This window comes from Salminus brasiliensis, chromosome 9 (genome assembly GCF_030463535.1).
Source record: "Salminus brasiliensis chromosome 9, fSalBra1.hap2, whole genome shotgun sequence".
Lineage (NCBI taxonomy): Eukaryota > Metazoa > Chordata > Actinopteri > Characiformes > Bryconidae > Salminus > Salminus brasiliensis.
This window is the reverse complement of record NC_132886.1, coordinates 6,894,546-6,906,997: the sequence shown is the minus strand read 5'-3', so window position 1 is coordinate 6,906,997 and position 12,452 is coordinate 6,894,546. Positions and strand designations below refer to the sequence as shown.

Genomic DNA, 12,452 nt, shown 5'->3' with positions numbered 1-12,452 from the left:
TAGACAAGCAGTGTGTGTGCAATTGCACGTCTATGTCAGTAATGGGGGTAACTTAAAGTAGCTGATAACTGATGAGCATTCATTTTTTATTTAATAATAGCTTTAAGGTTCACTCCACAACTGCATTATGGTCCGTGTATTCATGCCAATTCCTCTAGGATTATAACTGGGCATGAAAGTGTTGTAAGATCGGGTCTAGTGATGACCCTGGTCGGCTTTGGCTCTAGAAGACCCAGAGTCGCATCACTGTTTGCAGCAGCTGAAGCAGATTAAGGCAGAAACAACACTGCCTCCCACAGATACTCTGAATTTGGAGACATGATGGCACTGCTGAGTAATGCAAACATTTGCACCAGGTCAGGGATATGTAATGACTGCTGAGATGTTTACTGTATGCTCTTTCTTGTTCTTCACAGTCATGAGTTCAGCACTGCCTTCCATCCTGCTCTTCTCAGGTAGAGTAATAAAATAGCTTCCTGATGATCTGTAGAAGTCTGCTGTTTCATTACTGATGGGCACTTTTTAATCCCCACAGCTCTGTTGACTCTGTCCTTGTGTGGGACTCCTCAGTTTCATGTGATTAAAGAAAATAAGACCTGGGCCAATGCTCAGAAGTACTGTAGAGAGCATTTCACTGACCTGGCCACCATTTCCAACCAAGAGGAAATGAACACTATAATCGACAAGCTCAACGGTGCCACAGGCCATTTTTGGATAGGACTGAAACCACAATCTCAAAATAACATCACTGTGAGTAATTACAGAATGTTAATTGCAGAAGCCATATCAATTTAGCCAGTTTTAATTTTGAAAAATAAACCACAACACTGTAAGCAACTGTGTATATTTTGCACAGATACTAATTCAGCTTTATTTATTCTATTTTATTTTATTTTATTTTTTTTTATTTTTTTTTTTTTTTGGGGGGGGGGGGGGGGGGGGGACATAAAGCACTTTGGCAAATAATAAAGCTTGGGAATGTAGCTAAGATTCTTTCCATTCCAGTTTGAGGGATTTTTTCCTGTTCTATTACTCGATTTTTACCTGTACCTATAATCTAACTACTTACTTTCCCACTGTAGCTGTAATGGATTACAGCAACCTGTTATTATAACCCCATTAAATGTTTTACATTAACAGAGCTACTTTATAGAGCTACCTAATGTAATAATGATAATAATGATGATTTCTCCTGACAGTGCAGTTTTTTGGTTTACTGATGATGTATTACTTTGTTTCTAGACCTGGGTCTGGTCTGATGGGAGTAATGCCTCATACAGATACTGGTTTACTAATCAGCCAAGCATTAGTTTGAGTGATATCTGTGCGGAATTACGAAGTGAAAATGCATACAAATGGACTGTCATTGATTGCCAGTTACTACATCAGTTTGTCTGCTATAAGGGTAAGTCATAAGTGCCACATTGGCTTAAGATTAATGCTGGATTTTCTTTTCCAAACGCTGGTCACAGAACCCTTTTTAGTACTATATAGAACACTTCTAGCTTAGAGTGTAGTCATGGACTATGTTTTCTTTTTAATAAAAGAAATCTCTAGTTAAAATGCTGTGGCTAGGCTTAATCCCTGTCTGGTGAACTGGTCATAGATTAATGAACCTGAAACAGGGTTGAGTGGTAATTGAGTGGATGCAAAGGGCAGATGCACATTACACTATAGGGACAAAAGTATAGGGACAACTGCTGATTCATTGTTTCTTCTAAAATCCAGATTATTAAAGATAGTGTATCCTGCTTTTGTTTGAGTAACTGTCTGTACTGCCCAGGGAAGAAGGCTTTCTACTAGATTTTGGAGCACAGCATTGCTGTGATGCAAGAGCATTAGTAAGGTCACACTGGATGATCACCACCTCACCTCCCCCCGATTCCCCATTCATCAAAAAAGTATTGGATAGAGCACCACCATCCATCATTCCAGAGAACACAGTTCTTCTGCTGCTCCACAGCTCAATACTGTGGAGCTCTATACCCCACTAGACCACACCTGGCATTAGGCATGGTGCCAATAGGTTCATCTGCTCCAGGAGGTCATACTCCATCTGCAGTACTTCTCTTTAGGGACTAGACAAGTTGTGGGTATGTGTACAATTGCATATCTGTGTCAACAATGGTGGCAAGTTAAAGTAGCTCAATGCATTCATTTGGACACAGTGTATGTTCTCAGGGTTTTTATTGGTACCCTTGCACACAGTGCTTGTATGTTCAACATAGAAAAGCATTGGCAAATGAATGGGATAATCTGGAGCTGCAGAACATGCCAAGCTTTGACTAGAGGGGTAAAAACCAGTGTTCCCACATCTACTGTTGGTGAAAATGTTAGGCTTATTACACACTAAGGTGTATTATTCAGTAATTACAGGGATGTCTGTATAAACTGGTGGGGCTATTCTCTGGTAATAGTAGTTTTTAATAACACTTTCAACCCACCGAAAGACCATCTTCTAGTCAGTGGGAGGGTTATAAAACCATGTAGCTTGCCCTCAATGTTTCAATGAAACTCTCTCCCACTATAAAGTGTCCCAAAGACTGTTCTTTCATTGTCTTCTATGTAGCATGTGTAGTTTGTGAGATTTTTGATACCCATTAAATTCACTATTCAGTAAACTATTGACTTTACTTTACATATATACAGATCAAAAGCTGAACAAGTACTCCAGGACCATGTTCTCCTGGGCCTGTGGATAGAGCAGGGTTATAAACAGCACTTTTTCTAAACAGTACCTACTGAGTTCACGAAACATTCGTCTCAAGTCTTTCCAGAAGAGTCTATAGAGTCTATTGATTTCAGAAGGAACTTTGGATGAACATGCTAATTTTTGTGTTTTCAGACATTCCTCTCATCCTGATTAAAGAGAACAAGACGTGGTGGGAAGCTTTGAGATACTGCAGAGACAATCACATGGACCTGGTGTCTGTTCACACTGAAGAAATTCAGCACTGGGTGGACAATGTCACTGAAACTGTCTCCACTGCAAATGTATGGGTGGGTCTGCGTCACATCTGTGAACAGAAATTCTGGTTCTGGGTCAGTGGATCTATTATCTGCTACCAGAACTGGGCCCCGGGGAATGGCACAGGGGAGGACTGCAATGTGGGTTCGAGATCAGGAGCAGTAAACTCTGGAAGTAAGCAGTGGGTCAGTCTGCCAGAAAACCATAAACTCTCCTTTATCTGTACCATTTTCTCAGTAGAATAAGATCTGGATTAACAAGCTAACACAAATGGTGAGGACAGCTGACTCTCAGGGGTTAAGCAGTAATAATTAGTTGGAATGTAAATAAAATATAATTAAATAAAATGAAAGAGGGATATTAAATAAGGCTGAGAAAGAGTGATTACAAATCAACTTAAAAAATCATGAATAAAAAAAAGGTCAAATGAATATTAAGAGTATTCTTAACAATTCTTTAGCATGCTCTTGGACTTTCATGATATAGACCAGCACTCTGATGGGCCTTTCATGTTGAGCATTTATCCTTTTTCATTCGTCTTTATAACTGGGTTTTGAGGGTGGGTTCATTTGACGTTAGATTTTTTGTGCGATAGTGACTGACAAAGATATTTGCTATGGACTTGTTTTCTTCATTGCATGTTTATACTTAACCCTTAAGAGCCAAGGCCCAGTTTTTAACTACTTAAGCAGCTCATTTGTGTTTCTTCTTATAGTGACAGATGTCACATTATGACTTCTGTAAATAATTTAAGGTTAAAATTCAGATGTCACAACAAAACTTTTTTGTATTTGTATTGACTTGTATTTCATCCTTTACTTCAAGAAATGGGGTCAGAACTGATTATATGTAATTTATGATGAATGTATGATGAAATTATTTGTTTGAATTGTTAAATGACCTTTAGAAGCAAAAAACAACTTAAAAATGAGCTGGTTTTGTCTTAAGCACTAACCAACATTTTAAATGTTACATTTCTATGTCAATTCACTGTTTAATTTAATTCTAGCTAACCTTTAACATGATTGTTGGTTTTGTTTTGTATTGTTTTTCCTTTTTTCACCTTTCATTTGACTTTCATCTATCATTCTTTTTTAGTTACAGCTTAATTATTCTGTTATGTTTTACATTTCCACTTTTTACTCTATTCCTATTGAAATCATCATCAAATATCATATTTTTTATTATGTTATGGTTTTTTTAAATTAGATTTTTTACATCTAATAAGTTTTTAAAAGTGTATGTGTGTATATATATATATATATATATATATATATATATATATATATATATATATATATATATATACACATATACTTTTAATTTCTCAACCTATATTATATGTAATAAATGAGAGTTAACCTTAATGTACTCTGAGTTTAAATAAAGGTTGATTCATTAAATTAAAAAATGTAACAATGTGATTTTTTTTGTATTTGGTTTGCTGTTTTCATTTATTCTTAATATCATTTATTTTTATATATTATTTATTTAAAGTAAAGAGTAACCTTGCAAAGAAAGAATATACCAATATCTTAATAATCTTTTTATCTATCAGCCCTTTTCACATTTCTTAAAAAAAGGACTTGATAAAAAGAGGCAGCTACCAGTTTTGTTTTTTTGTGTTAGAAGAGGAAAAAGAGACCAGAAACCTCATTAACTAACTGTGACCAGTCACTTCACTATCATCATTTTGTACATAAACTGAGTCCACATTTAGATCCCAGCCCACCCTTTAGTGACCCCTGGGTAAGTATAAGACTAAAATCTCCATATTTATTGTCATTAATAAATTCACAAATAAAGATTTATTTTTATTTTTTCTTCTTTTCAGTCGACTAAAAAAATGTCTTGGGCATCAGAAATACAACTATACAAATACTTTACAGTAGATCTGTTTCTCATCATGATCTGACAGATTTTTTGCCTTTCTTCTGCAATGTTAGCACATTCATTAAATCAGTAAGCAATTCAACAAAAATCAGTTATTTTTTTAGAAGCCCAATGCTTGACATTGATGTGTTCCTAAATATAACTAACACATATAAATTATAAATGTAGTTACAGAAACAGAAACATCCTGTACAATATGTAGATGTTACATATAAAAAGGGTTATCCTGGTACATAAAGCACAACACTTGCAATACTTGTACAACAATACTTTTCTGTTTTGAATCTAATGTAATAGTTGGATAGAGCATTATTTAACATAGTTGAAATACAACTAACATTTTGTTAGTTGTATTTCAGTAAATTTAAGTCTTAGGCAGTGGATCACTTCACAACTACCTCAGATTAGCATTAACTTGTTTATAGTGCATATAAACAAGTATTAAATCACCAGATTCAAAATGTTATGTATTATTTTTGTATGCTTTATTTTTTTGATGATCAAAAGATTTGTATTTTTTTTACTTAACTGTAGATGAACATTTACAATATGTTTCCTGGCTTTCAGCCTTTCACAGCCTCTTGACACAGACAAAGGCATACTTATTTTTACATGGAATATCATTCCAGTTCTTCTGAGCTGTAAACAACAAAAACATAGTGTAAATTTATTCTGAATAGAGTTGGAAGATTCTCCAGGTTATGAAAATATGGGTAAAATAAACAGAAGAAAATAGAAAAGGTTAAATGAATATATTAAACTTACAGCTCTCATTGATATGCACACAGCACTCTCCATATTTGTGATTGGGCTCTTTTGGATTCCACTTGCTGTAGCCATACCTGGTCCCATCAGACCAGACCCAGCTGTTTTTCTGAAAAGGCAAAGTTATGGTATAGGAATTTATGGAACATATGGAACATTTGATTTCCATTTGATTTCCGATATGTATATATTTTATTGTTACAATATTAAGAAAAGTGTTTACTTATTTGCCTAATAAGTTTATTTTTTTAAAACTGTTGTCTAATAATAAGTGGCATTATTACATTTAGATAGTATAATAAACAATTCTTTTATTTATATTACTAAGATCTTAACATTTTTAGCTTGACCTGTTCTTTTGAATGTGCCTAATACAAAATCTACTACTAAAAGAAGTGTGATGTTTTCTGGTCTTCATTCACTAATGTTAAATTAGTTATTTTTGTCTTGTCTGCAGTTCGGCTTCCTGTTTCTTGCCTTCTGACAGTTGGAAAGACCAATCCATGTAGACTTCTCCTTTGGGTCGTAAGTACGAATAAGAGCCTTCACCATCTGATATTCATTTTCGCTGTGTATGGAGGCCAGGTTACCGCCCAGATTTAAACAGTGAGCCTGAAGAGAGAGCAAAAGTTAAAAGCTTCTATCATTTCCAAGCTGTAGGTACAAGAGAATTTCCAAATAGTCCCTCTGAACACCTGAGTGAACAGAAAGAATAATACAGTAAATGTCTATATTCTATATTCTATGTTCCATTTAATATATATATATATATATATATATATATATATATATATATATATCTTCATATCTATCTTTTATGTACATTGTCAGAGTTTACCTCAGCAGAAGCCCACTCCATTTCACTGCCAAAGTAGGCAAAGCAGCGTCCATCAAATTTCACCCAGCCATATGGACAGTTGGGTGTACAGGGATACTTCTCAGATGCCTTTTCAGGTTCATTGATTTGTTCTGTTCAACAGGAAGCAGAAGTGCTAAATTGATTGGCAGTCAGATTTCAATCATTACAAAAGAAATCTTTCAGTTTCTGATTCAAATGTTAAACAATAAGTGAATTTCCTTGAATCTGATAATTGACTTTGGCAGTTCCTTACCATGACCTAATGCATTTAGGCCATCATCTAGAAAATGCACATTACAAACACATTAGATACTGGTGTTCTGTTAACTGGTATGGCTACTATACTGGCACTATTGTTTGGTTAGTGTAGGTACAACAGATTTTTCAGCATCTAGTCCTGATTCTGGACTTTTGGTCATCTATGGAGCCTGTCTTTGTGGTTTGTCATATGAGGATCAAAGTTAGGTCACTAAAAATCCTTAGAACCAGTCTAACTGAGGTATTATAAAGATGATAAAGAAAAAGATTTGAACTATTGGCTTAGGCTTTATTACATATACTTACAGCTAGAGTTCACCTATAAGTGAAGGCCAACATGTTCTTCCTCTAAGACACATCAAGCCATTCAGTCACATCTCTTCAAACTGTTGCTAATGCAACGTCTTTGGACAGTTAAGTGTTAGCTGTCTAATTCTGCTATGTCAGCAAATAGGCACCCACACTGGCTAGCATAATGCTAAATGATGGGGAGAGATATAAGGTTACCCCAACCACCCAGAGAGAGCAACGCCATTTATGCCCTTTGGGACTCCCGGCCATAGATGGCTGAGGCATCACCAGGGACCAAACCTGCAGTCAGTAATAACCGGTTTACTAGCAAAGATTATAATAAAGAGCTGAACTGGACCTCATTCCCTGATACAGGCTTTATCTCCTCACCTTGCTGTGTCAGTAAACGTTAATAGTATTTCATGTATTTTATTTAATGAATGTATTGTATCATGTATTTGCTTTTTTGCTCATTTCAATCCTGTTTAACTGTAAATAAGATGAGAAACTCTTACCAAAAGCTGATGAAGCCATGAACAGAACACAAATCAAGGCCACGTGAATCATACTGGCTCTTTTTCCAGTGCTAAAAGTAAAGTCTGAGGTAAGTACGTGCAAGTATGACCTATTGCATACTAATAAAGCTAAAGTAGAATAAAAGGTTCATACCTACAGGCTGTTCTGTGGGTGTAGATGTTAAGTGTCTGTAGATCAGGAAGACCAGTGGTGATTTGATGTACCTCTAGAGCAAAAGCTGCAGCTTTATATTCTTTAGAAAGTGGTGAACACCTTCAACACACCCCAGTGCAAGCCCACCTCATCTTATTGGAGACAACATTGATTGAATCGTTATCTTTCTTGGCAGGTGTTCTACTTACTTCTTGCTGCATGTGTTGTCTGGTCTGCTTGCTGCCAGCCAGATGCTGTTTAATGGATTTATAGATGACCATGATGACCATGTTATACGTATGACAGCTTTGGAAAAAAAAAACGTATATATACGCATGTTATGTTATACTTGTGTATATGCTGAGTCTGTGCTGAGGCACTTTGCTGTAAATACTAAATACTAAATAGTAATTAACATATTAAAATAATAATAAAAAAACAATACAAGGTCAGAAATGAAAATAGAGCTTTAATTTTCTGAAGTAATAAATGCATAAAAAAGAAATTCTAATTGTGATGAGAGGCTGTGGTAGCAAATCTTCAATAGGTAAAGAAAATCCAAAAGCTGAACATAGATAATATGTCTGATTGTCAGCTGGATTATTTTTGTATCTATTAAGCTTTACTACTACTTGGGATTTACTAAGGTGTCTGCATGATTGGAAAAAAACCAAAAAAAAAGTGATCAGATCTTTATTTAGGTCATTCAAGATACACTTGAATGTTCTTAAGATGGGTCTTTGAATAATGCCATAAAGTGTTTACGAAGGAATGTTTTATGTTCACACTCACACATCTCTATTCGAAGCACCTTTATCACCTTTCATCCTATGAAATACTTTTTTCTGACAACCTGACACTCGGCCGTGGTGTGGTGGTTCCCCTTTCTGCTCTTTCCTCTTCCCTGTTCCTAAACCAGCAAGAATGTCTGATGGAAAATATTTGGTGATTGGTGACTGTCCAGTGTCATGTACAACTTTTTCCTGTTTCCCTTGCTAGGGAGTCAGGGAAGTCTGTATATTGGTTTGCTTATTTTGTGGGAGGGTAAGTAAGTGTTACGGGGAGGTTAGTGAGATGTTGGCCTTAAGGTTTCTTTTAAAAAAATGAAAAGAAAAATGCAAAGCAATTTTCTATTGACAGAGTGACTTTTTCTTTTTACACTGACTTCCATTGAAAGTTTAGAAGGTCACTTAATATTTTCGAATATGTAAATTTTAACTGTGTCTGAAATTTGCATAATGTATCACTCAATTCAGGTGGAGTTTGGCCCATGAATGCATGAGTTTTACTGTAAAAAATTACTTTATTTTACAATGAAATATTGAATAAACTCTAAAAACTAAAACTTATTTTTCTGCAAATGCACATTTCAAATACAATTTTAGAGAAAATGTTATTGACCAAAGTTTACAGAAAGACACCTTGGGACTTATCTATTCAAGGGTACACCTAGAAGTAGAGCTAGCACCTCTTGCTAAAGGTAACATCTGGCTTCATATGGGTCTCATCACAGAACAAGAGTAAAAAGAGAAGGAAGATGGACTCTGCATTAATTTCAGTTGCATGTAATGAAATGTAATTTTATTTGCTACCTTTCCAGACTTATAAAGTAGTAAACGTAAACTGGCTCAGCCAGACGTATACATTAACTGTATGAATATCCTGATTCACACACAGCTACACATTTATATTGTTGCCTCTTATCAGTTCTTGCAAATATTATGTTAAGTAACTTGTCATCATAGGTAGGGTTGACTAAAGGAAAGGGTGTTTCTGTACTGCTGTACAATTCACATATTTATAGTTTTATAACTCAGTTGGTTCTAAGGATTCTCAGGTGAATGCCACTGTATGGTGCTGAAGTAATGCTGATGAGCATTTCTCATTTGCTGTCCTTTGATAAACGTTCAGCAGGTAATAAGCAAAGCCTTTTGTTGCATTTAAATTAATGATGATAATAATCTAAGCCTGGAGGAATCCCAGATTATTATTCACATGCATGACATGCAGGGTAGTGATGCCTGACCTAACCAATTGTGGTTCAACTGTGGTAGTGCACTGTTCCACAGCGTGGCGTCATTTGCACAAATATGATCTTTATTATCAGCAGAAAAAACATTTCCTGTGTCCCCACCACAAATGTTCATGTAAACAAGTCTGATACACTTGGAAATGGAAATGAGTCCTGTTGACCAATAAAGTTAAAATTTAAACTGAAAAGAATAGCTCTCAACTGTTAAGCATGGGGTGGACTGATAATACTTTGGGCGTTTGTTGCAGACAGTGGCGCAGGGAGAATTTCACCAATAGAGAGAAGAATGGATTCTTAATGCCTCAGTGTAAATTCTGAAAGCAAACTTTCTTTGCAGACAATCTTTGCCTGTTTGTTGCCTTTGACTTTTGATTGCAACATTTCTAGTAACACCTCTTATTCATGTGAAGTCTGACCTTGTGTTGCACATTACAATAACCTGAAATTAATAATAATCTAAAATTGTATATTTTCATTTTTTTTTTTAACTTTACAGGAGAAGAAAAACCTAACTTTCAATGCAAGTCAGTTTAAAAAGGTTTTATTTTGTAAAATTTTCTTGGTCCGTTCATGAAACAAGTTGTGACACACCATCTGTAAAAATAAATGAATAAATAAATAAAAATAAAATGAACAGAAGAAGACTTCTAAAGCAGAATAATTGTAAACACCTCAAAATCCACAGTGGATTACCTCAAAAGGTGCAAGCTAAAGGTTTTGTCATGGTCCCCTGACCTAAACATCATTGAGATTCTGTGGATAAACTTCAAAATAGCAGTGAATCCAACAATCTCACAGAACTAGAAGCCTTTAGCAGTATAGATGTGCAGAAATTTCCCAAACAAGAACCAAAAGTTCTGACCATGCAGGGTGCCCAGGCCCTTCAAGTCCTTTGCATCAGGTCCTTATCCTTTTGTGTTATTTTGATATTTATATATTTATTAATTTAAAAATAATTTAAATGATCTTTTAATTAGTTAGACAGCAAACCTGCTGCCACAACAGCCATCTGTTCTCTAAAATATAAATATGTTGGTTTTGATGGTGATTGGTGTTTATGCATTGAGGGTATCTCAGGACCTTTTAACTCTCTAAGAGCAACACATTCAGGGAGGAACCAGGATTCAGTATTATGATGCAATGGCTGTTGGAATGGCTTATTTACATTTACTACCTCATAAAGCACTAAACCCATGCCCACCAAGCTATCACCGCTATGGCCATCACCTCTTATTATTCAACTAGGGCCAGAACGTCTAGACGTTTGTATCAGCTGCAAATATTGAGTTAAGTAATTTGATCTTGAAATTTCAGTGATAATGTTTATCAATAGGTTGTTTCAATACTGCTTCATAAGTCAATGACTTAATGCTATTGTGTTTTTAAATAAATATGCAGATTGCAACTGCCCGTAATGTCCCCCTCTGCTGGCCTGAGTGGGGAGGTCATGCACAGGTCATGTGCTCCAGTGTGCAAGGGCGAAGCTCTGCCCTTGACCTGATGCTAATCTCCAGCAGGTTCTGTTCATGATTGGACTGATTAAAGGTGTAAAGGTGAGTAAGTGTGTTGTCCCTGTGAGTAGATACACAGATCTAAAGATCCAAACTATAAAATGGAGGAGGAACTAATGCACATATGCATAGAAAACCCAATTACAGAACAGTTATTTTACATCAGTACACCACCAACAGATTTTAGCCCTGAGTACTACACACACATGACCTGACTGCAGTGTTGTAAAGGAGCCTAATCCTAACCCTCATCCTGGTCTGTAGCAGCAGCTGGCGATGATGGTGAGCTGGTCTGTGTTAGACCTGTTAGATGATCAGTGATCTCTCAGATGAATGTCTACAGATCTGAATTTAATAATCTGAGATTTCCAAATAAAGAGGACATTCATCTGTAATCGTACTTCAACTTCGAGGATGATTGGGGATGACAGAATGGTTTGGTATATAAGATAAAAACAATACAATGCTTATACATAAATTGCACCATAGCAATTAGAAAATAGATATTATGAGTTGTCCTCATCTTGAACTTCTTATGAATTGGGATAAATTCTAGGTTAAATTCTAAGTGGTACCCAGGTTCAGCACAGCGTAGGAGCTGGCAAGAAATGTTGCAATAGTGAGGATCACAAACATCAGAAAGACCACCAAAAAGTCTGGTTATTATGACAGGTGGCCACACAACATGCCAACCTTTTACAGCATTAATTTGTCTGTGGTTTTGTTGATTTATAAGTCTTGTATTTTTGTTAAAAACTAATAATAAAACTACATTTACAAAAAAAGACTATATATACCCTCCAGCTCTGTTGGTGCCCGCCCCCTTTAATTTATTCACACATTTACTTGAGTAGAGGTGAAGTAGTATTTGTGTTATCTAATATGGTATTGAATGATTAACATCAAATGTCCAACCACTGTTGCTGTCACCCAATACCTTGCTGTCAGGCAAAGTAGCAAATTTCCAGGAGAATGAAAAAACCTTAACCTTGAAGAAAATTCTAGGTTATAAGATTTTGATATGTAAGTAATTTTGGAGCATTTCTATTGGTCAATCCATTATGTTTTTTGGTATGATGTAAAAAAACAACTGCCAGATTTTGTGTATGATTCATTTCATTTTATTCATATATAGCCCACAACTGCAAAATGAACACTACAGCATGCAAAATCATCAACTACATAACATCAAAATTCTTTGGGATG

General features: G+C 35.5%; 1 protein-coding gene across 1 annotated transcript; it reads right to left on the bottom strand.

The window, feature by feature from the left end:
* Positions 1-5,432: 5,432 nt before the first annotated feature.
* On the bottom strand, positions 5,433-7,601 carry LOC140562857 (galactose-specific lectin nattectin-like). Its single transcript, XM_072688720.1, has 7 exons — positions 7,550-7,601; positions 7,403-7,424; positions 6,739-6,767; positions 6,465-6,595; positions 6,104-6,238; positions 5,627-5,735; positions 5,433-5,500 (listed from the first exon to the last, which is right to left on the bottom strand). Exons 1-7 carry the CDS (start codon positions 7,599-7,601, stop codon positions 5,433-5,435), a joined length of 546 nt encoding a protein of 181 aa, XP_072544821.1.
* Between the last annotated feature and the right edge of the window lie 4,851 nt (positions 7,602-12,452).

Excerpts from the sequence above, each read along its gene's own strand:
- LOC140562857 (XM_072688720.1), bottom strand. The coding sequence starts at position 7,601 with ATGATTCACGTGGCCTTGATTTGTGTTCTGTTCATGGCTTCATCAGCT. Across the intron at positions 6,768-7,402 it reads GAGGAGATAAAGCCTGTATC|AGATGATGGCCTAAATGCAT; the intron begins AGGGAATGAGGT and ends TGTGCATTTTCT. Across the intron at positions 6,596-6,738 it reads CCTAAATGCATTAGGTCATG|AACAAATCAATGAACCTGAA; the intron begins GTAAGGAACTGC and ends CCTGTTGAACAG.